At 39.2% G+C, this 25951-nt stretch overlaps 1 protein-coding gene and 1 long non-coding RNA gene across 4 annotated transcripts in view; one reads left to right on the forward strand and one right to left on the reverse strand.

Moving 5' to 3' along the window:
* Window positions 1-6005: 6005 nt before the first annotated feature.
* LOC133548951 (uncharacterized) lies at window positions 6006-9779 on the reverse strand. Its single transcript, XR_009806006.1, has 2 exons — window positions 8092-9779; window positions 6006-7380 (listed from the first exon to the last, which is right to left on the reverse strand). It is a non-coding gene; the product is annotated as an uncharacterized LOC133548951 (long non-coding RNA).
* Window positions 9124-25951, forward strand: part of trip11 (thyroid hormone receptor interactor 11) — a 45529-nt gene continuing 28701 nt past the window's right edge. For all 3 annotated transcript variants that reach the window (XM_061893917.1, XM_061893919.1, XM_061893918.1), the window contains exons 1-6: window positions 9124-9706; window positions 14919-14995; window positions 18218-18328; window positions 20914-21222; window positions 21305-21373; window positions 21442-21607. In XM_061893917.1, the coding sequence (XP_061749901.1) occupies window positions 9568-9706; window positions 14919-14995; window positions 18218-18328; window positions 20914-21222; window positions 21305-21373; window positions 21442-21607 (871 nt within the window). In that variant the 5' untranslated portion in view covers window positions 9124-9567. The remainder of the gene's footprint in view (window positions 9707-14918; window positions 14996-18217; window positions 18329-20913; window positions 21223-21304; window positions 21374-21441; window positions 21608-25951) is intronic.

Here is a 25951-nt window from a genome sequence, read left to right on the forward strand (position 1 = left end):
ACATACTCTTACTTTTACTTGAGTATATTTATAGAGAAGAAACGCTACTTTTACTCCGCTCCATTTATCTACATTCAGCTCGCTACTGATTTTTATCGATCTGTTAATGCACGCTTTGTTTGTTTTGGTTTGTCAGACAGACCTTCAAAGTAGGATCTATCACATGCCACGACACGACGAAGCACAAGGAAAAATAGCGGAATCTGTCTGATGAAGAGTGTTCAAGGGAGGCTGATGCGTTGATGGTAAAACTGCTTTAAAAACAAGGAGTTTTTGCCAAATTTCACACCCCCAGAGAAGCAGCCGTCAGGACAAGTTTTGTTATTTCTCACAAAATCGCCAGAAAAAGTAAGGCGTTTTCTGACGGAGAGTTTATTAAGGAGTGCTTATTGGACTCTGTTGCGCTGATATGCCTGGAGAAGAGGGGCGCACTTGAGAACGTGCTACATTTACTCTGTTATATCTACTTGAGTTACTTTCGGGATAAATTGTACTTCTAAGAGTAGTTTTAATGCAACATACTTTACTTTTACTTGAGTATTTTTATAGAGAAGAAACATTACTTTTACTACGCTCCATTTATCTACATTCAGCTCGCTACTGATTTTTATCGATCTGTTAATGCACGCTTTGTTTGTTTTGGTTTGTCAGACAGACCTTCAAAGTAGGATCTATCACATGCCAGGACACGACGAAGCACAAGGAAAAATTGCGGAATCTGTCTGATGAAGAGTGTGCAAGGGAGGCTGATGCGTTGATGGTAAAACTGCTTTAAAAACAGGGACTTTTTGCCAAATTTCACACCCCCAGAGAAGCAGCCGTCAGGACAAGTTTCGTTATTTCTCACAAAATCGCCAGAAAAAGTAAGGGGTTTTCTGACAGAGAGTTTATTAAGGAGTGCTTATTGGACTCTGTTGTGCTGATATGCCTGGAGAAGAGGGGCGCATTTGGCAACCTGCTAGTTACATCTACTTGAGTAACTTTTGGGATAAATTGTACTTCTAAGAGTAGTGTTAATGCAACATACTTTTACTTTTACTTGAATATATTTATAGAGAAGAAACGCTACTTTTACTCCGCTCCATTTATCTACATTCAGCTCGCTACTGATTTTTATCGATCTGTTAATGCACGCTTTGTTTGTTTTGGTTTGTCGGACAGACTTTCAAAGTAGGATCTATCACATGCCTGCATTTCACCAATCAAATGCAGTCACTGGTGACATTTGACTCCGTTTCACCAATCAAACAGAGCCAGGCGGTCACATGATTAACTGCACTTTTTTTTATAAACCTTTATAAATTTCAACATTTACAAACAGTTGAGAATAATAATAAAAGTACAAAAACAGTACAAAACAGTATAAAAAACTGTACAAAACAGCACCAGGGGGTTGTAAATTCAAAGTAACTAAAATAGACAGCAAAAAAAAATATATATATATATATATATATATATAAAATAAACAAAGTGCAAAGCCATCGGCTCACTCAATCTCAGTAAATAATTTACATTTGGAACACAGCATCATCGTTTTCACAGCTTTTGGGTTGTTAGAGGTTGAGTGTTTTAATGTTGAGTTCTAAATCTTTTTTAAAGGCACAAAAAACAGGTCGGGTATTGAGAGACTTACATTTATGAATATAAAACTTAGCCAGTAGTATAATGAGGTTGCAAAGGTAAAATTCATTTTCAGTGAATATATGTTATTTAATTTATATTATTGTTGTAGTTGCTTAAGAGATATTCCTGGCCTGGGGGCCGGTATATTTATTTTTAGGAACACTAATACAAAACTTCCACAATAATCTCTGATTGAGTGCTAGAAACATTATGACAGACCGCCTTAAAAAAAACATAATGTAATTGTACATTTTTCTATGAACAATAAAACACTGAATATTGACAAAATATGAATGTCACGCCCCCTTTTCGATTGACATATTTTTCAATCATGTGAAACCCAACAAAAATCCAACAAACAGTGAAATATGAACGCAAAGGGTACAAGATAAACCCACCTACAATCTGATATATCTGATATTTGCTGAATTTCCCCTCAGGGATCAATAAAGTACTTTCTATTCTATTGTATTATATTCAATAAATCACTTAGCTTTAGAACTTTGTTGTGAAGAATCTCCTTCCGCGTCTGTGGAGACGCTTCCCGCCCACACTGCTTGGTGCCTCGTCTGAGCTGCTGTGACGTAGATGACCATAGTAACTAATTAGATGACCATAGTAACTAATTAGATGACCATAGTAACTAATTAGATGACCATAGTAACTAATTAGATGACCATAGTAACTCATTAGATGACCATAGTAACTCATTAGATGACAATAGTAACTAATTAGATGACCATAGTAACTAATTATATGACCATAGTAACTCATTAGATGACCATAGTAACTAATTAAATGACCATAGTAACTCATTAGATGACCATAGTAACTAATTAGATGACCATAGTAACTAATTAGATGACCATTGTAACTAAATAGATGACCATAGTAACTAGATGACCATAGTAACTAATTAGATGACCATAGTAACTAATTAGATGACCATAGTAACTAATTAGATGACCATAGTAACTCATTAGATGACCATAGTAACTCATTAGATGACCATAGTAACTAATTAGATGACCATAGTAACTAAATAGATGACCATAGTAACTAATTACATGACCATAGTAAATAATTAGATGACCATAGTAACTAATTAGAAGAGCATAGTAACTAATTAAATGAGCAAAGTAACTAATTAGATGACCATAGTAATTAATTAGATGACCATAGTAACTAATTAGATGACCATAGTAACTAACTAGATGACCATAGTAACTAACTAGATGACCATAATAACTAACTAGATGACCATAGTAACTCATTAGATGACCATAGTAACTAAATAGATGACCATAGTAACTAATTAGATGACCATAGTAACTAATTAGATGACCATAGTAACTAATTAGATGACCATAGTAACTAATTAGATGACCATAGTAACTCATTAGATGACCATAGTAACTAATTAGATGACCATAGTAACTAATTAGATGAGCATAGTAACTAATTAGATGACCATAGTAACTAAATAGATGAGCATAGTAACTAATTAAATGAGCATAGTAACTAATTAGATGACCATAGTAACTAATTAAATGACCATAGTAACTAATTAGATGACCATAGTAACTCATTAGATGACCATAGTAACTCATTAGATGACCATAGTAACTAATTAGATGACCATAGTAATTAAATAGATGACCATAGTAACTAATTAGATGACCATAGTAACTAATTAGATGACCATAGTAACTCATTAGATGACCATAGTAACTAATTAGATGACCATAGTAACTCATTAGATGACCATAGTAACTCATTAGATGACCATAGTAACTAATTAGATGACCATAGTAACTAAATAGATGACCATAGTAACTAATTAGATGACCATAGTAACTAATTAGATGACCATAGTAACTAATTAGATGAGCATAGTAACTAATTAAATGACCATAGTAACTAATTAGATGACCATAGTAACTAATTAGATGACCATAGTAACTAATTAAATGACCATAGTAACTAATTAGATGACCATAGTAACTAATTAAATGACCATAGTAACTAATTAGATGACCATAGTAACTAATTAGATGACCATGGTAACTAAATAGATGACCATAGTAACTATATGACCATAGTAACTAATTAGATGACCATTGTAACTAAATAGATGACCATAGTAACTAGATGACCATAGTAACTAATTAGATGACCATAGTAACTAATTAGATGACCATAGTAACTAATTAGATGAGCATAGTAACTAATTAAATGACCATAGTAACTAATTAGATGACCATAGTAACTAATCAAATGACCATAGTAACTAATCAGATGACCATAGTAACTAATTAGATGAGCATAGTAACTAATTAGATGACCATAGTAACTAAATAGATGACCATAGTAACTAATTAGATGACCATAGTAACTAATTAGATGACCATAGTAACTAATTAGATGAGCATAGTAACTAATTAGATGACCATAGTAACTAATTAGATGAGCATAGTAACTAATTAAATGACCATAGTAACTAATTAAATGACCATAGTAACTAATTAGATGACCATAGTAACTAATTAGATGACCATAGTAACTAATTAGATGACCATAGTAACTAATTAGATGACCATAGTAACTAATTAGATGACCATAGTAACTAATTAAATGACCATAGTAACTAATTAGATGACCATAGTAACTAATTAGATGACCATGGTAACTAAATAGATGACCATAGTAACTATATGACCATGGTAACTAATTAGATGACCATTGTAACTAAATAGATGACCATAGTAACTAGATGACCATAGTAACTAATTAGATGACCATAGTAACTAATTAGATGACCATAGTAACTAATTAGATGAGCATAGTAACTAATTAAATGACCATAGTAACTAATTAGATGACCATAGTAACTAATCAAATGACCATAGTAACTAATCAGATGACCATAGTAACTAATCAGATGAGCATAGTAACTAATTAGATGACCATAGTAACTAAATAGATGACCATAGTAACTAATTAGATGACCATAGTAACTAATTAGATGACCATAGTAACTAATTAGATGAGCATAGTAACTAATTAGATGACCATAGTAACTAATTAGATGAGCATAGTAACTAATTAAATGACCATAGTAACTAATTAAATGACCATAGTAACTAATTAGATGACCATAGTAACTAATTAGATGACCATAGTAAGTGGTATATCAACCATAAGCGCAGATTCTTAGTACAGTTCGGGAGTCGTCAACCCGCGGCTCTTAAGCCGCATGTGGCTCTTTAGCGCCGCCCTACTGGCTCTCAGGAGCTTTTTCAAAAATGTATGAAAAATGGAAAAAGATTAGCGGAAAAAAAATAATAAATATATTTGGAGTTTTAGTATAGTTTCTGTAGGAGGACAAACATGACACAAACCTCCCTAATTGCTATAAAGAAAACTGTTTATATTAAACATGCTTCACTGATTCCAGTATTTGGCGAGCACCGTTTTGTCCTACTAATTTTGCCGGTCGTTGAACTCACCGTAGTTTGTTTACTTGTATAACTTTCTCCGACTTTCTAAGACGTGTTTTATGCCACTTCTTTTTCTGTCTCATTTTGTCCACCAAACTTTAACGTTGTGCAACAATGCACAAAGGTGAGTTTTGTTGATGTTATTGACTTATGTGGAGTGCTAATCAGACATATTTGGTCACTGCAAGCTAATCGATGCTAACATGCTATTTAGGCTAACTGTATGTACATATTGCATCATTATGTCTCATTTGTAGCTATATTTGAGCTCATTTGGTTTCCTTGAAGTCCTCTTAATTCAATTTATATCTCATGACACACTATCTGTATGTAATATGGCTTTTATTTTTTTGCGGCTCCAGACGTATTTGTTTTTGTAATTTTGGTCCATTATGGTTATTTCAACATTATAGTTTGCTGACCGCTGGTATATTTGAAGACTTACGGTTATTAGAAAACTTGAGTGCACATCATAACGGCAACTACACTTTCCATCTTGAAGATCTAAAAAATGATTTGAAAGCTCAACGGGCCGCATGTGGCCCCCGGGCCTTACTTTGCCCAGATCTGATCTAAAATTTACCGCTGTCGGTATTTTCTTCTGTATCATCATTGTAATATTTTCAGAATGTGTTTGCTCTATTTTTGGCCAAAGTAAGACAAAGAAAACAATCTGAAGTTGTCTTTATTTGTTTTGTTTTAACGCAATGATTTTAATAGTCCGGCCCGCGTGTGCACAGATGTTCCTCCATGCGGGCCCCTGAGCTAAAATGAGTTGGACACCCCTGATGTATGGTATTACCAATGTATATGTATATATATATATACACTAATATATATATATATATATATATATATATATGTACCATTTTTTGTACCAGGATGACGCCCATACAGGGGTTTGGTTTCCAAACTTCAGCCCCACCTAAAACAAAATTCATAAAAAAATCCGCAGCTGATTATGATGAATTCTCGTTTTAGGCAAAGTATAAAACAATACTTTCTTAACAGTATAATAACATGGACCCCGACTTAAACAAGTTTAAAAACTTATTGTGGTGTTACAATCTAGTGGTCAATTGTAGGGAATATGTACTGTACTGTGCTATCTACTAATAAAAGTTTCAATCAATCAATCAATCAATGTAACCAGGAATAAGTCTTTAACACTACGTGAGTTGTGTGGTCCTCTGTGTTCTCTATTTATTGTTTGGATTGGTTTTACCCTTTAAAATCGTTTTTAATCATATTTATTTTTATGTTCTTTTTATATTGGTTTTATTTTTTATTCAGTCATTGGTGGAGGTAAGGATAATATTTGAATATTGTTTTTTAATATTGTTGTGCAGCACTTTGGAAACATTTATGTTGTTTAAATGTGCTATACAAATAAAGTGGATTGGGTTGGATTGAATTCAAGTAACAATATTCAAATACTAACATTGTTGGGTTGGACAGGATTTGGTTTTATTTTGAATCCAGTGAATCAGATTGGTGGTTTTAGCTGATATAAAGACTTTCATGTGTTTATATATGTTTATGTTGAAGTATTTGGCAGACACTTTTATCCAAGGCGACATACATACAAAATACATATAAAACAATCAGTGTAAACATGATCATTAAAGGGAAGAATGTAATAGAAAATATCAATACAGAGTGTCAAGACAGAATAAACTCTCTGCTGCAGCAACACAGATACAGTCTATAATATATATAGATATCTAATGTATTCATAGACTTAGACTTAGACTTGACTTCCTTTTTATTGTCTTTCAAATTTGAACTTTACAGCACAGATAAGAACGATATTTTGTTACATAAACTCATGGTAGTGCAGGATAAAAAAAGCAATAAGGTGCATATATAATTAAATAAATATATATAAATAAATATATTACTGTACATATAAATATATTGTACTTTTTCACATGCGTCTACATTTATGGATGTATGTTATAATGTCTTTTTTATTCCAGCGAGTTAATCCATTTTGGGGGGAGTTGAGGGGATAATTTAATTGTGATGCGTTCAAGAGTCTTACGGCCTGAGGGAAGAAGCTGTTACAGAACCTGTAAATTCTGCTTCGAAGGCTGTGGAACCTCTTTCTAGAGTCCAGCAGTGAAAACTGTCCTTGATGGACGTGGGAGGAGTCTTTGCAGATTTTCTGAGCCCTGGTCAGGCAGCGGCTTTTTGCGGTCTCCTGGATAGGAGGAAGAGGAGTCCTGATGATCTTTTCCGCCGTCCTCACAACTCTCTGGAGAGACATACAGTATTTATGTAGGATATACGCATGTATTTATAACCTAATCATATTGTTTCTTCGATTTAAAATCATCTGACCGTTTTTTTTCCTTTCTCTGGGATTATATTCCCAGTTTTGATCTGGGACGTCTGGTCACTTATAGCATAAAAGAATATTCCGTTACTGTTAAGCAAACTATGAATAATAAAACATGTGTCCTTTATCATATGACAAAAAAAGGGGGTGAAAATGAGTGGTATTCATTTTCATTTTTAATTATTTATTTATCTCCTTCATTGATGTGCATTTTGAGCGATACACAATTATACCTCAATTATACAATTTAATTTCACACAACAATACCAGAGAAGGAGCAGGATGAAGAAAAATCTTAGTTTCCTGCCCCCTTTGACATAATACATTATGTTACTTCATGAATATCATTTAAACCAACAAATACATCTAAATGTAATGAAACAATAAAAAAAAAAAAACACAAGTGCAAAATTTCATAAAATATAAACCAAACAGAGAAAACAATAACAATATACACCTCACAGAGCAAATACAAAACCAGACAAAAGAATAAATAAAATAATACATAAAAACCAAATGTAAACACTTATGGCTTTCCATATGATCTTATTGATCCATCGTTATATATTTTTTTCAATTGGAATATATTTGACAGTTTTTATCTCAGTAGAAGCATTTAAGTCTCACCTTAAAACTCATTTGTATACTCTAGCCTTTAAATAGACTCCCTTTTTAGACCAGTTGAGCTGCCGTTTCTTTTCTTTTTCTTCTATGTCCCACTCTCCCTTGTGGAGGGGGTCCGGTCCGATCCGGTGGCCATGTACTGCTTGCCTGTGTACCGGCTGGGGACATCTCTGTGCTGCTGATCCGCCTCCGCTTGGGATGGTTTCCTGCTGGCTCCGCTTTGAACTGGACTCTCGCGACTGTGTTGGATCCATTATGGATTGAACTTTCACAGTATCATGTTAGACCCGCTCGACATCCATTGCTTTCCTCCTCTCCAAGGTTCTCATAGTCATCATTGTCACCGACGTCCCACTGGGTGTGAGTTTTCCTTGCCCTTATGTGGGCCTACCGAGGATGTCGTGGTGGTTTGTGCAGCCCTTTGAGACACTAGTGATTTAGGGCTATATAAGTAAACATTGATTGATTGATCTCACTGTAAAGAGAATCCCACAATATTACCCCCACCACTTATGTACACATTTGTTTTAAAGTTGTCCTTGAATATTGATGTTTGAAATAACCTTTTCTTCTATGCTCTGTATTCTCAGAAGTGATGACAAATCATTTTTGTAAAATGGCTGGTAATGTTTTACTTCTAGCTCTGAACATGACACACAATGTCCGTAGCTTTACTAGCTCCTGAAGTTTCAATAGTGCAGAGATAATAAATTAATATGTTAGTGTTCTAAGTTTATGAATAATCCTTGTAGGTATTTTCTGTAGTTGATACAATGCTTTTATGTACTGCAAAATATGAATAACAAAACATGTGTTCTTTATCATTGCTACATATATGACAAAATAAGGGGGTGAAACTGAGTGGTATTCAGTGAGGTAAGATGAATGAAATGCGCTGACACTACATGTCTCCTGACAAATGTATTGCACTGAGTGGAGCGGATCACCACTCCAAGATGGCGGCCCTGCGTCTCGTCAGCGCTCCATGCGCACACCCGTACAAGATGTCTACGACCGCGCATGTGTACTTGGTATCCCACAATGCACCGCCGTGACGCGCCTGGCCGTGTCCACGTCAAAGCTGCCATCCGCCGATCATGGCTGCAGTTGAGGCGGCCTTCTATTGACAGCTGCGTCCTTTAAACAGAGCGAGAAAGTGCAAAGAAAAAGCAGCCTTTTTTTGCGATGTATTTAAATCCTCACCTGGCGGGGGTTTTACACACAAGTCTGACACTTCCGGTGTGAGCCGTTTAGCTAGCTTGTCTGTCGCCGAGCTAGCTTGTTTTGATTTGGATTATCTTGCTGGATTCTTCAATTAATTGCCTCTAATGGACCTTTGTCGTCGTCAAGGTGATTAATTGGCGGCTAATGACATTCACACCTGTGTCTTGTTGAATGACATAGCGAACCGTGCTCTAGCTAGGCTAGGCTAGGTCTGTGTTGTTGTTTTGTTGGTTTAGCTTCCATCCTCCCCCCGAGATGTCATCCTGGCTGGGTGGGATCGGCTCCGGCCTCGGACAGTCCCTGGGTCAGGTCGGCGGGAGCCTGTCCTCCTTCACTGGGCAGATATCCAACTTCACCAAAGACATGTTGCTGGAGGGAGTGGAAGAAGTAGGAGGTAAGTTTGCTTCCCATCCATCCAGGTCACCACATTATCATCATGTGACCAGTAGATGGCAGTCACACATAAGAGATACGTGTAGGCTGCAATAGGACTCGAGTTAACAATACCAACATTTTACACGTTGCAGTGAAAATATTGAAGTGAATTATATTCATATAGCGCTTTTCTCTAGTGACTAAAAGCGCTTTACATAGTGAAACCCAATATCTAAGTTACATTTAAAGCAGTGTGGGTGGCACTGGGAGCAGGTGGGTAAAGTGTCTTGCCCAAGGACACAACGGCAGTGACTAGGATGGCGGAAGTGGGAATCGAACCTGCAACCCCCAAGTTGCTGGCACGGCCACTCTACCAACCGAGCTATGCCGCCCCTAACATTACACATGGCACCCAAAAATCCATCAAATCGTTTTACTAGGACTTTGGTAAGCTATGATGCCGCACCGCTTGATGAATTAGAATAGAATACAAACCCCGTTTCCATATGAGTTGGGAAATTGTGTTAGATGTAAATATAAACGGAATACAATGATTTGCAAATCCTTTTCAACCCATATTCAGTTGAATATGCTACAAAGACAACATATTTGATGTTCAAACTCAAAGTAAATTTTTTTTTGCAAATAATAATTAACGTAGTTGGGAAAGGGCATGTTCACCACTGTGTTACATCACCTTTTCTTTTAACACTCAATAAACGTGCGGGAACTGCGGAGACACATTTTTGAAGCTTTTCAGGTGGAATTCTTTCCCATTCTTGTTTTATGTACAGCTTAAGTTGTTCAACAGTTCGGGTCTCCGTTGTGGTATTTTAGGCTTCATAATGCGCCAGACATTTTCAATGGGAAACAGGTCTGGACTAAAGGCAGTCCAGTCTAGTACCCGCACTCTTACTGTAAGGCCACGCTGTTGTAACAAGTGATTTGGTATTGTCTTGCTGAAATAAGCAGGGGTGTCCATGATAACGTTGCTTGGATGACAACATATGTTGTTCCAAAACCTGTATGTACCTTTCAGCATTAATGGTGCGTTCACAGATGTGTAAGTTACCCATGCCTTGGGCACTAATGCACCCCCATACCATCACACATGCTGGCTTTTCAACTTTGTACCCAGAACAGTCCTGGTGGTTCTTTTCTTCTTTGGTCTGGATGACTCTACGTTCACAGTTTCCCAAAAACAATTTGAAATGTGGACTTGTCAGACCACAGAACACTTTTCCACTTTGCATCAGTCCATCTTAGCTGAGCTCGGGCCCAATGATTGATTGAAATATCACCCCACAACAGAACCAGCACTTGGTCAGGGTGACTTGACCTCTTATGTCCTGTCCCTCCCAATGCATTCAGTTTAGAGGTAACCCTAGACAGAAATTTTCCACTACAAGTCCTAGAGTTTTGTGGCGATCAAATCACGCGCGTGCAGTTCAACTCTTAAAACAGCCGCCCATTTGCTACGTAGGCTGAAAAAGGCAAGTGCTATGAATACTTTCCAAATACACTGTACCTGCATGCTAGGTTAGCAGACAGGTTGAAGACAAAGTAAATGATCAAACTTGAAACTGACTGATTGATAGTTGTCTGAGCCTCGTTTTGAGGCATGTTGGGAAGCCTGTTTTTTCCAATGCTGCTCTACATGCGGTGTCACAGACGTGTCAGATAGCACGTCCTTCCCACACCTGCTAAATAAAACGCAAAACAGTGCTTGCAAAACATAGACGAGTCTTGATAAATCACATTGCGCCCCAAATAATGATATTTGCATTTCTACTCCTAGAATTGTGGGCGTGGTTATGATCAGTATATATTTTGCATAATAATGAAGACAGAGACACAAAATGGATTGCATGCCTTATTCTGCTCACTTGACTGAAACAATCCACACATTTAGTAGATCAGACTTGCGTGTGTCATCAGGTCTGCATGTCTTTTAGTGCACGCAAACCTTCAATCAATCAGTGTTTACTTATGTAGCCCTAAATCATGAGTGTCTCAAAGGGCTGCTCTAGCCACGACATCCTCGGCTCAGATCCCACATCAGGGCAAGGAAAAACTCAACCCAATGGGACAATGAGAAACCTTGGAGGGGGCCGCAGATATGGGGACGCCCCACCCCTGGGTGACCGGTGCAATGGACGTCAGGTGGATCTAACATAATATTGTGAGAGTCCAGTCCATAGTGGATCTAATATAATATTGTGAGAGTCCAGTCCATAGTGGATCTAACATAATAGTGTGAGAGTCCAGTCCATAGTGGATCTAATATAATAGTGTGAGAGTCCAGTACATAGTGGATCGAACATAATATTGTGAGAGTCCAGTCCATAGTGGATCTAACATAATATTGTGGTAGTCCAGTCCATAGTGGATGTAACATAAAAGTGTGAGAGTCCAGTCCATAGTGGATCTAACATAATAGTGAGAGTCCAGTCCATAGTGGAGCTAACATAATAGTGTGAGAGTCCAGTACATAGTGGATCTAACTAAATAGTAAGAGTCCAGTCCATAGTGGATCTCACTTAATAGTGAGAGTCCAGTCCATAGTAGATCTAACATAATAGTGTGAGAGTCCAGTCCATAGTGGATCTAACTAAATAGTAAGAGTCCAGTCCATAGTGGATCTCACTTAATAGTGAGAGAGTCCAGTCCATAGTGGATCTAATATAATAGTGTGAGAGTCCAGTACATAGTGGATCGAACATAATATTGTGAGAGTCCAGTCCATAGTGGATCTAACATAATATTGTGGTAGTCCAGTCCATAGTGGATGTAACATAAAAGTGTGAGAGTCCAGTCCATAGTGGATCTAACATAATAGTGAGAGTCCAGTCCATAGTGGAGCTAACATAATAGTGTGAGAGTCCAGTACATAGTGGATCTAACTAAATAGTAAGAGTCCAGTCCATAGTAGATCTAACATAATAGTGTGAGAGTCCAGTCCATAGTGGATCTAACTAAATAGTAAGAGTCCAGTCCATAGTGGATCTCACTTAATAGTGAGAGTCCAGTCCATAGTGGATCTAACATAATAGTGTGAGAGTCCAGTCCATAGTGGACCTAACTAAATAGTAAGAGTCCAGTCCATAGTGGATCTCACTTAATAGTGAGAGTCCAGTCCATAGTGGATCTAACATAATAGTGTGAGAGTCCAGTCCATAGTGGATCTAACATAATAGTGAGAGTCCAGTCCATAGTGGATCTAACATAATAGTGAGAGTCCAGTCCATAGTGGATCTAACATAATAGTGAGAGTCCAGTCCATAGTGGATCTAACATAATATTGTGAGAGTCCAGTCCATAGTGGATCTAATATAATAGTGTGAGAGTCCAGTACATAGTGGATCCAACATAATAGTGAGAGTCCAGTCCATAGTGGATCTAACATAATAGTGAGAGTCCAGTCCATAGTGGATCTAACATAATAGTGAGAGTCCAGTCCATAGTGGGGCCAGCAGGAGACCATCCCGAGCAGAGACAGTTCAGCAGCGCAGAGACATCCCCAACCGATGCACAGACGAGCGATCAACCCCAAGGTCCTGACTTTGGACAGCCAGCGCGTCATCTGTGGCCACCGAACCTGTGCCCCAGCCTCCACGAAGGAGAGGGGGGCAGAGCAGAAAAGAAACGGCAGATCAACTGGTCTAAAAGAGAGGTCTATTTAAAGCCTAGCGTATACAAATGAGTTTTAAGATGGGACTTAAATGCTTTTACTGAGGTAGCATCTCAAACTGTTACTTGGAGGGCATTCCAGAGTACTGGAGCCCCAATAGAAAACGCTATACAGCCCGCAGACTTTTTTTGGTCTCTGGGAATCACTAATAAGCCGGAGTTCTTTGAGGGCAGATTTCTTGCCGGGAAATATGGTATAGGATGGAGCTAGACCGTGTTGTATTTTATAACTAAGTAGTAAAACCTTAAAGTCACAGCTTAAGTGCACAGGAAGTCGGCGGAAGTGCGCCAGTATAGGCATATATATATATATATATATATATATATATATGTATGTATATATATATATATACATATATATATATATATGTATATATGTATATAAAGGTATATACAGTATAGGCGTATTATGATCAAACTTTCTTGTTGTTATCAATAGTCTAGCAGCATCATTTTGTACCAACTGTAATCTTTTAATGCTAGACATGGGGAGACGCCAAGATAATAGGTTACAGTAATCGGGACAAGCCGTAATGAACGCATGAATAATGATCTCAGCGTCGCTAGTGGACAAAATGGAAGGAATTTTAGCAATATTACGGAGATGAAAAAAGGCTGTTTTAGTAACACTCTTGATGTGTGACTCAAAGGAAAGAGTTTGGTCGACGATAATACCCAGATTCTTCACCGAGTCGCCTTGTGTAATTGTTTGGTTGTCAAATGTTAAGGTGGTATTATTTAATAGAGGTCGGTGTCTAGCAGGACCGATAATCTGCATTTCCTTTTTCTTGGTGTTGAGTTGCAAAAAGTTAGCGGACATCCATTGTTTAATTCATGAAGACACACCTCCAGCTACCATGAATTGATGAACGTGGGCCCCGACTTAAACAAGTTGAAAAACTTATTGGGGTGTTACCATTTAGTGGGCAATTGTATGGAATATGTACTGTACTGTGCAATCTACTAATAAAAGTATCAATCAATCAATCAATTAAAAAGCTGACTAGAGTCCGGCGTGTTGGTCAGCTTTAAGGGCATGTAGAGTTGGATGTCATCATCATTAGCAGTGAAAGCTAACATATGATGTCACCTAGCGGCAGCATGTAGATGCTGAAGAGTGCAGGGCTAAGTACCCAACCCTGGGGAACTCCACACGTTACCTTGACATAGTCCGAGGTCACATTGTTATGGGAGACACACTGCATCCTGTCAGTAAGATAGCAGTTCAACCAAGACAAGGCCAAGTCTGACATATCGATACGACTCAACCTTAAAGCAAGCATCGCTCAATACGTTTCACAGCACTGAGAACTTTGATCTCCAGGCTCCAACTCAGAGCTTCAAAACAAAAGTTGCATGTGAAGGGAAAAGCCAATGACTTAAAGCTGTTTTGATCAAATTAGAGGTTAAGATTCAATTGTCTCATCAGTGTCTGCACAAATATGATTGTTTGTCATTTGAAACCAACACATCTGTATTTTACTAATGAAGGTGTTTGTCTCCCCCACCCCTCATGCTTTCTGTTCCTGTTGTGAATGCAGATGCCACCACAGAGCTGCAGGTGTCCAATTCCAAGTTGGTCGATGTCGAGGCTGCCTTTTCCTCTCAGAAACTTGAGGTTGGACTTTTCTTCTAACAAGTTAAATAGTGTTTTTTTGTTATCTCAATGAGTAAAACATGATTTTTTCGGCATCATATTAACAGCAGCACAGTGTTTATAACCACAGGCCTCGGGCCCATTTTGGGCCAGGATCACCTGGAAGAAGGCGCCTTAAACTGAGCTGTGGGCCTCAGTTGTAAAACACTTTTCCACCGTTTGTGGCAGTGATGACAATATACAAACCCCGTTTCCATAAGAGTTGGGAAATTGTGTTAGATGTAAATATAAACAAAATACAATGATTTGTATTTTGTATTTCAACCCATATTCAATGAATGCACTACAAAGACAACATATTTGCTGTTCAAACTCATAAACTTTATTTTTTTTTGTGCAAATAATAATAACTTAGAATTTCATGGCCTCAACTCGTGCCAAAGTAGTTGGGAAAGGACATGTTCACCACTGTGTTACATCACCTTTTCTTTTAACAACACTCAATAAATGTTTGGGAACTGAGGAAACTAATTGTTGAAGCTTTGAAATCGGAATTCTTTCCCATTCTTGTTTTACGTAGAGCTTCATTCGTTCAACAGTCCGGGGTCTCCGCTGTCGTATTTTACGCTTCATAATGCGCCACACATTTTCCATGGGAGACAGGTCTGGACTGCAGGCGGGCCAGGAAAGTACCCGCACTCTTTTTTTACGAAACCCAGCTGTTGTAACACGTGCTGAATGTGGCTCGGCATTGTCTTGCTGAAATAAGCAGGGGCGTCCATGAAAAAGACGGCGCTTAGATAGCAGCATATGTTGTTCCAATGCCTGTATGTACCTTTCAGCATTAATGGTGCCTTCACAGATGTGTAAGTTACCCATGCCTTGGGCACTAATGCACCCCCATACCATCATAGATGCTGGCTTTTGAACTTTGCGCCGATAATAGTTTGGATGGTTCACTTCCCCTTTGGCCCAGATGACACAATGTTGAATATTTCCAAAAACAATTTCAAATGTGGACTCGTCAGACCACAGAACACTTTTCCACTTTGCATCAGTCCATCTTAGATGATCTCGGGCCCAGAGGAGCCGGCGGCGTTTCTGGATGTTGTTGATAAATGGCTTTGGCTTTGCATAGTAGAGCTTTAACTTGCACTTACAGATGTAGCGACTAACTGTATTTAGTGACAGTGGTTTTCTGAAGTGTTCCTGAGCCCATGTGGTGATATCCTTTAGAGATTGATGTCGGTTTTTGATACAGTGCCGTCTGAGGGATGGAAGGTCACGGTCATTCAATGTTAGTTTCCGGCCATGCCGCTTACGTGGAGTGATTTCTCCAGATTCTCTGAACCTTTTGATGATATTATGGAGCGTAGATGTTGAAATCCCTAAATTTCTTGCAATGTCACTTTGAGAAAGGTTGTTCTTAAACTGTTTGACTATTTGCTCACACAGTTATGGACAAAGGGGTGTACCTCGCCCCATCCTTTCTTGTGAAAGACTGAGCATTTTTTGGGAAGCTGTTTTTATAGCCAATCATGCCACCCACCTGTTCCCAATTAGCCTGCACACCTGTGGGATGTTCCAAATAAGTGTTTGATGAGCATTCCTCAACTTTATCAGTATTTATTGCCACCTTTCCCAACTTCTTTGTCCCGTGTTGCTGGCATCAAATTCTAAAGTTAAATATTATTTGCAAAAAAAAAAACAAAGTTTATGAGTTTGAACATGAAATATGTTGTCTTTGTAGCATATTCAACTGAATATGGCTTGAAAAGGATTTGCAAATCATTGTATTCTGTTTATATTTACATCTAACACAATTTCCCAACTCATATGGAAACAGGTTTTGTACAAGATTTTATGGCATGTATTGGTTTGTAGGGTTTTGATGTGCTCTACTTTTCCTTTAAACATTTCATAATTTCATCTCGTATTGATTATTGCAATTCTCACTTCGCTCTTTTCAACAAGTCAACGCTAAAGAGACTTCAGACGGCACAAAATGTAGCTGCCAGACTTTTGACCGGTGCACCCAGAACAGCCGTTTTAGCCAGTCTTTATTGGCTTCCAGTCAAATTCTGCATGGAGTTTAAGATTTTAGTCCTGACTTTCCATGCGTTGCTTGACAGGTGGTGACAGTACACCTACTTTGAGACAAGACTTATAGTGATGCATGGTTTGAATTTATATCCAACAATTGCGAGAACAAGCTTTTACTGTCAATATCGCCTGCTGAGTTTAATTTTTTTATGTTTTCTGCTAGTGGTGAGCCTCGGGATTTTTTTCAATTAAAAAAATTGTGAATTGTGAATTTTATTTATATAGCGCTTTTTCTCTAGTGACTCAAAGCGCTTTACATAGTGAAACCCAATATCTAAGTTACATTCAAACCAGTGTGGGTGGCACTGGGAGCGGGTGGGTAAAGTGTCTTGCCCAAGGACACAACGGCAGTGACTAGGTTGGCAGAAGCGGGAATCGAACCTGTAACCCTCAAGTTGCTGGCTCGGCCACTCTACCAACCGAGCTAAACCGCAAAAAATGTGCCTTGGCTGAAAAAAAGGTTGAAAAACTGTTCTAAAGATCCCAAAAACTCATTTTAAAACCTGTTGCCACCTGGCATTCCAGACTATAGCTCCCAGACTCTGGAACAACTTGCAGCAGTCCCTCCGTGATCTTGACTGTGCTGACACTTTTAAGAAACATATCAAAACTTCTGTTTTTAGTAAAGCTTTTAATTAATGTACCTTTTAACTATCATTTTAAACCACTTTGTATCCTTTTTTATGATGTTGCCCCTGTTGTTTTAATTGAATTGTTGTTTTACTTCACCTATGTTTCATGTAGCGCTTTGTGATTTTATCTGTGAAAAGCATTTTATAAATTAAATGTACTTACTTACTAAACTTTGTGGTAGACTGCTACTTTACTGATGTGTGTTGTGGTCACACATGGTGTCACAAGTCAAGCTACAGCCACATATTTTAAATGGAGGAAAAAACAGATATGTGTATGTAAGGGTTGTTTTACTCTAAAAATGATAGATTGAGGCACTATTTAAGGAAATTCCGCACATCGTCATACTGTTAGCAAGTTACACATGTACTGTAATTTGCACAGAAGGAATTGTTTGACCGGCTCTTCTACTTGCTTATCGCTTGGCTAAAAGCCCACAGCCACACGGCTGCTGACACTCACTGCTGGAAACATGTACTGTATGTTTTGTTCTTCTGTTTGTTGCAGTGTGAAAGGTTAAAAAAGCTTCACACAGAGCTTGAGGAGAAGCTGGAGGCATCGGAGATCCAAATCAAGCAACAGTCCGCAGAGTACAGGACTCTTCTGCAACAGAAAGACGTACGTGCTTGAGTGCATGCATTTATTTTTTGCTATTGATTGCATCTGAGGTCATTAGAGTGATGACACACCAATACAGTAAAAGACACAAACATTAGCAACACTAGCTTAGCTACATGTTGACATTAGATTTGAACATCACGCTAGGTTAGCATAGGAAAAACTAAATGCTGAAACTTCAAAATGGAGGAGGCTGATTTCAATACCGGTAATTTGAAATCACATAAAGGGAAGAAAATTAGTAGCTATCCAGTAGGATTTAAGGTCCAAGCTTACATCACACTCAAATTTTTTCTGCAAGCCTTTGGTAAGTGCCGGAGTGAGAACAGGTTTTAAGATAATTAGCGCATGCTTACTTTTACTGCATGCCTTTGGTAAGCGCAGAAGTGAGAAGAGGTTTTAAATTCATTAGCGCCCCGGCGACAATTCAAGGATATATATATATATATATATATGTATATATATATATATATGTGTGTATATATATATATATATATATATATATATATATATATATATATATATATATATATATATATATATCCATCCATCCATTTTCTACCGCTTATTCCCTTTTTGGGGTCACGGGGGGCGCTGACGCCTATCTCAGTTACAATCGGGCGGAAGGCGGGGTACACCCTGGACAAGTCGCCACCTCATCGCAGGGCCAACACAGATAGACAGACAACATTCACACTCACATTCAAACACTAAGGCCAATTTAGTGTTGCCAATCAACCTATCCCCAGGTGCATGTCTTTGGAAGTGGGAGGAAGCCGGGGTACGCGGAGGGAACCCACGCATTCACGGGGAGAACATGCAAACTCCACACAGATAGATCCGAGCCTGGGATTGAACCCAGGACTGCAGGACCCTCGTATTGTGATGCAGACGCACTAACACCTCTGCCACCGTGAAGCCCTATTTATATATATATATATATATATATATATACATTTTTTATTTTTTTTTTTATTTTTTTTTTTCATTTACAAAGTGTTGGTCGTATACACAAGGTGGGCTCATCTATCTAGGTGCGGGTCAAAAGTGATATGTCCATGAGGAAGGAGGTTTTTTTTTCATAAAAGGTGAGCATTTGAGCGCATCTTTCATTTACAAGTGGAGTAAACAAGTGAGAAAGATCTGTGTTTCCCACAGACAGGCTGGGGACATCTTGTGTCATTTGCATTATTGGCTATGATTCATGTGCTTTTTTTAAATGCCTTAAACAAATGTCCAAAATATATTTTAAGACAAATCTGTGTTATTAGTACCAACATAGTTTTCTCCAATTTTGGAATTTTGTTTGGTAGGGGATGAAAAAAAGGACGTTCCTGTAAAACTGAGCCCACAAAGTAAAGTACATTAAAATGTACATACATGTAGGAAGCATGTTGAATTGACAATACAGTTTGATATAAAGTGGAAAAAGCAATACAACCATACAGGATAAAGGTTGTCTCTTTTGCTGGTAGCTTAATGCAAACATACAATGGACAGCCCCATAGGCAGGCTAGCAAAAGTTAGCATTGTATGTATTGGAAATAAGTGAAGTGAGTTATATTTATATAGCGCTTTTTCTCTAGTGACTCAAAGCGCTTTACATAGCGAAACCGAATATCTAAGTTACATTTAAACTGGGAGATGGGTGGGTAAAGTGTCTTGCCCAAGGACACAACGGCAGTGACTAGGAAGGTGGAAGCAGGGATCAAACCTGGAACCTTAAAGTTGCTGGCACGGACACTCTACTAACCGAGCTATACAGCTCCATAAATAAGGAAGATGAGAGGTTTGTTGCTCATCAACATATTATTGCTAATAATAATAGACTACGGGCTTCACGGTGGCAGAGGGGTTAGTGCGTCTGCCTCACAATACGAAGTTCCTGCAGTCCTGGGTTCAAATCCAGGCTCGGGATCTTTCTGTGTGGAGTTTGCATGTTCTCCCCGTGAATGCGTGGGTTCCCTCCGGGTACTCCGGCTTCCTCCCACTTCCAAAGACATGCACCTGGGGATAGGTTGATTGGCAACACTAGATTGGCCCTAGTGTGTGAATGTTGTCTGTCTATCTGTGTTGGCCCTGTGATGGGGTGGCGACTTGTCCAGGGTGTACCCCGCCTTCCGCCCGATTGTAGCTGAGATAGGCGCCAGCGACCCCAAAAGGGAATAGGCGGTAGAAAATGGATGGATGGGAATAATAGACTACATTTATATAACGGTTCTCGAGACACTCGAAGCGCTTCTCAGAGAACTGAGATCACATCATTCACTTCCTCCGCATTCACCTGTTGATGGTGGTAAGCTACATTTGTAGCCACAGCTGCCCTGTAGACTGACTGAAACCTGGCTGCCAATTTGCGCCTCCAGCAAAAAACAACCATTCACATTCATGCACCAGTGTGAGCAGCACTGGTGTCTTGCCCAAGGACACAACGGCTGTGACTGGGATGGCAGAAGCTAAAATTGAACCTGGAACCCGCAAGTTTCTGGCGTGGCTGCTCTACCCACTGAGCCAAGCCGTTTGTTACTTTTGTGTCACGAGGGACTTTTTAAGCAGCAGACTCAAAGGCGCTCATTGTCTTCCAGGTGGAGATCAGTCACCTGAAGGCTCGGCAAAGTGGTCTCCACGAGGAAGTCCACAATCTTCAGCGGTCCGCCCAGTCTGGGTCATCCAGCCCCGCCATGTTGCCCATCACCACAGCGTCTTCCTCTATCGCTACGTCCTCCTCGGTGTCCTCCTTCTTGTTGGGCCCCTCGGGGTCACACCACCAGGGCTTCCACGGCGACGACATGGACCTTGGCGACGCCATTTGGTCCCAGCAGGAGATCAACCGGCTGTCCTCAGAGGTCACACGTCTGGAGATGGAGGTGGCGCACTGGAGGCGGATGTCTCAGGTGGTGATGATGAAGAAAAGTTGGAATGTGATTATTTGTACACCATTGAAGAGGTATTGTTTTTTTCCCATCGCTCTTTAAGGCGTCAAGCGCAGCGGGGACGGCTAACTCGGACCAGGGTGAAATTGTGAAACTTCAAAGAACCATCAAGGTGGTTTTTAAATCAAATATCGGTCTCATACGACACTCCAGCAACTCTACATTGTGTGCCGTCCACAGGAGCTACGAGACGAGATGAGTCACGAGGTGGACGAGCACCAACATGAGCTGGCCGCCCTGCAGGACGCCCAGCGCCAGAAGATGTCCGACCTCAACCGACGCCACAAAGAGGATCTGGCCGAGTATGAGGAGAGGATAGAAGAGCTGGAGGAGCAGCTGCAGAAGGGTCAGTCGGATCTGTTCACATGTTTTTAAAGTCCTACTGAAAGCCACTACTAGCGACCACGCAGTCTGATAGTTTATATATCAATGATGAAATATTAACATTGCAACACATGCCAATACGGCCGCGTTAGTTTACTAAATTGCAATTTAAAATTTTGCGCCGAAGTATCCTGCTGAAAACGTCTAGGTATGATGACGCGTGCGCGTGACGTCACGGATTGTAGAGGACATTTTGTCCCAGCATCGTGGCCAACTATTAATCGTCTGTTTTCATTGCAATATTCCACAGTATTCTGGACATCTGTGTTGGTTAATCTTTTGCAATTTGTTCAATGAACAATGGAGACATCAAAGAAGAAAGATGTAGTTGGGAAGCGGTGTATTGCGGCCGGCTTTAGCAACACAAACACAGCCGGTGTTTCATTGTTTACATTCCCCAAAGATGACGGTGAAGCTTTACTATGGAACAGAGATGTCAAGCGAACACGTTTGGATTGGACCACACACACAAAGTACAGTGTATTATGTGTATTAATAAAAAACATTTACCATTCTGTATTCTGAAGGCGATCTATGTCGTGTGCTACTCCAGCATCAATATCAGCAGCTTCCTCCTGACTGTCACTGTCAGCGTCGGGTTCAAAGCGGTATAACTCTATCCCTTGTTGCGGTTGGGCCTGGCCGAGTGGGCCTGCCACCCCCACGGCTGCCACGGCGCCTCTCACAGCATCTTCCCTATCTGAATCGCTCCCACTGCCCTCTTGTCCTTTTTTGTTGTTGTTTTTTTGTTGTTTTTTTAGTCCTTCAGTCTCACTTTCCTCATCCACGAATCTTTCATCCTCGCTCAAATTAATGGGGAAATCGTCGCTTTCTCGGTCCGAATCGCTCTCGCTGCTGGTGGCCATGATTGTAAACAATGTTCAGATGTGAGGAGCTCCACAACCCGTGACGTCACGCGCACATCGTCTGCTACTTCCGGTACAGGCAAGGCTTTTTTATTAGCGACCAAAAGTTGCAAACTTTATTGCCTATGTTCTCTACTAAATCCTTTCAGCAAAAATATGGTGAAATGATGAAGTATGACACATAGAATGGACCTGCTATCCCCGTTTAAATAAGAACATCTCATTTCAGTAGGCCTTTAATGTTCACATGTTAACCATGTCTACCAGCATGTTGATGTACTGCTTTAGAAGGGAGCACTCTTCCTGGTTGTTATAGCGGTAAAAGAAAAGAAGGTCAATAAAGGGGTCAAGCGATTATTTTGGGATAGAACAACCAGAAAGTACTTTCCCTTGGTCTACCTTTTTAAAGCAGTACAACAATGTTATAGCACATACTGTAGCTTTCAAAGTCAAGGCCCACGAATGAATGATCTATGGCCCCCGGGATGATATTTGATAAGTATTAATAATAATACTGGATTATATTTTATATCGCGCTTTTCTATTATTGTATAGCGTATTTCCTTTAATTGCCACCGGGGCGCTAATTAATTTAAAACCTCTTCTCACTCCGGCGCTTACCAAAGGCATGCAGTAAAAATTTGAGTGTGATGTAAGGATACCATCATGGAAAGCACATTTAATAAAAAAACAAAACATTATCATTGTCTTACCTTTACTTATAAATGAAGTCCATGCGCAGCTCCTTCTGATCAAACGCATCGATAACTTGTTTATAGAAGTCTTCCTTATCTTTCTTCAGTTTTAAAAGTCTCTCTGTCTCGATGGAGATCTTCCTTTATTACCTCCTGCTTCGATTGAAAGTCCAGTTTAGAAAACTGTTTTATTTTAGATATGTAATCCTCCATGTTAAAAGTGCAAGCGAGAGGAAAAAATAGAGGATCGCTGCTCACTCTTGCTGCTTGTTGTCACTTCTTCTGCAGCAGAGTAGTCGCAAGAAGGATCACTAGCGCCCTCTACCACTAGGAGGCGGGAGTCATTTAATGACTCATATTTGACACACGCAGCTACGGTATATTAATAAAACATAGCTGCTTACTGTTCTTTTTAGCATATTCAATAAATTGGACCTTAAATCCTACTGAATAGCTCTTAATCTTCTTCCCTTTATGCGATTTCAAATGATTGAAATCAGCCTCCTCCATTTTGAAAATGATGACAGGTGAAGTGTCACTCGTGACGTGACGAGTTTGACCCGGCAGAAATTCTAGGCATATGCTAATTATTTTTGCGAAACTAGTTTGACCCGGCGGAAATTCTAGACATGCGCTAATAAAACTAATATTTTGCGAAACAAGTTTGACCCGGCGTCAATCCTGAGCCGGCGCTAATGCTAAGCATGCGCTAATTATTTTGCGAAACTAGTTGACCCGGCAGTAATTGTAGGCAGGCGCATACTATATACCCGGCGGCAATCCAAGGAAATACGGTATCTCAAATCAACGTAGGCTATTTAAAGGAAGGAAAAATTATTTAATTGGGGTTTGGCTTCCAAAACAGCACAATTTTAACACGTAAAGTGTCTTTTGAAAAGAAAAACAAACAATTAAATGAGAAATATTGTTAGAGAAATGGTAAAATAGAAGGTATGAAGGTACAACCACATTAGTTTTATGACGTACTGTAATCGTAATTTACACCAGGGGTTCTCAACCTTTTTGACCTTAGGGCCCAAGTGTTCCACTACAGGGTGGCCAGTTACCCACTCAAATATAAACACTTAATTCGTAATCTTAATTTTATCCAACATACTTACAGTTGACAACCTTGTCAAATGAAAGTGAATTAAACAAATATACTGCATAAGAAAGGACTCAAAGATAACTGACAAAAAAAGATTTACATACAAAAATATTGTGCTAAAAAGTCAATTATGCACACGTTCATGTGTTTGATGATTTCTTTCTTACTATTTGGGGAATATGATTCTCTTCTTCTTCTCCGCATTGTCCTTTGCTTGTCAATTGTTTTCATTCCCATGGTTGGAAAAGCAGAGTTATGTCCATGCCAAAGCTATAAGCTACTGCTAACAAGTATGACCGGACACTGCCACACCAACTAATGTCGCAAACTTCTGCTCACAACTTCAAGCATAGCAATTAGTCGAGGAACAGCTCTTATCTCAAAACACTCTTAAGTTGAGGTATGTTGTTTTACAATTTTTTACGTGTCAGCCTGCATTATTTTATGATTGGTAAGTCAATGCTCTGAATATACAAACTCCGTTTCCACATGAGTTGGGAAATTGTGTTAGATGTAAATATAAACAGAATACAATGATTTGCAAATCCTTTTCAAGCCATATTCAGTTGAATATGCTACAAAGACAACATATTTCATGTTCAAACTCATAAACTTTATTTTTTTTGAAAATAGTCATTAACTTTAGAATTTGATGCCAGCAACACGTGACAAAGAAGTTGGGAAAGGTGGCAATAAATACTGATAAAGTTGAGGAATGCTCATCAAACACTTATTTGGAACATCCCACAGGTGTGCAGGCTAATTGGGAACAGGTGGGTGCCATGATTGGGTATAAAAACAGCTTCCCCCCAAAAAATGCTCAGTCTTTCACAAGAAAGGATGGGGCGAGGTACACCCCTTTGTCCACAACTGTGTGAGCAAATAGTCAAACAGTTTAAGAACAACCTTTCTCAAAGTGCCATTGCAAGAAATTTAGGGATTTCAACATCTACGCTCCATAATATCATCAAAAGGTTCAGAGAATCTGGAGAAATCACTCCACGTAAGCGGCATGGCCGGAAACCAACATTGAATGACCGTGACCTTCCATCCCTCAGAAGGCACTGTATCTAAAACCGACATCAATCTCTAAAGGATATCACCACATGGGCTCAGGAACACTTCAGAAAACCACTGTCACTAAATACAGTTCATTGCTACATCTGTAAGTGCAAGTTAAAACACAACTATGCAAAGCCAAAGCCATTTATCAACAACATCCAGAAACGCAACATTTGTGAAGGCACCATTAATGCTGAAAGGTACATATAGGTTTTGGAACAACATATGCTGCCGTCTAAGCGCCGTCTTTTTCATGGACGCCCCTGCTTATTTCAGCAAGACAATGCCAAGCCAGGTGTTACAACAGCGTGATTTCGTAGTAAAAGAGTGCAGGTACTTTCCTGGCCCGCCTGCAGTCCAGACCTGTCTCCCATGGAAAATGTGTGGCGCATTATGAAGCGTAAAATACGACAGCGGAGACCCCGGACTGTTGAAGGACTGAAGCTCTACATAAAACAAGAATGGGAAAGAATTCCACTTTCAAAGCTTCAACAATTAGTTTCCTCAGTTCCCAAACGTTTATTGAGTGTTGTTAAAAGAAAAGCTGATGTAACACAGTGGTGAACATGCCCTTT

The sequence above is a fragment of the Nerophis ophidion genome, linkage group LG03, assembly GCF_033978795.1.
Source record: "Nerophis ophidion isolate RoL-2023_Sa linkage group LG03, RoL_Noph_v1.0, whole genome shotgun sequence".
Taxonomy (NCBI): Eukaryota; Metazoa; Chordata; class Actinopteri; order Syngnathiformes; family Syngnathidae; genus Nerophis; species Nerophis ophidion.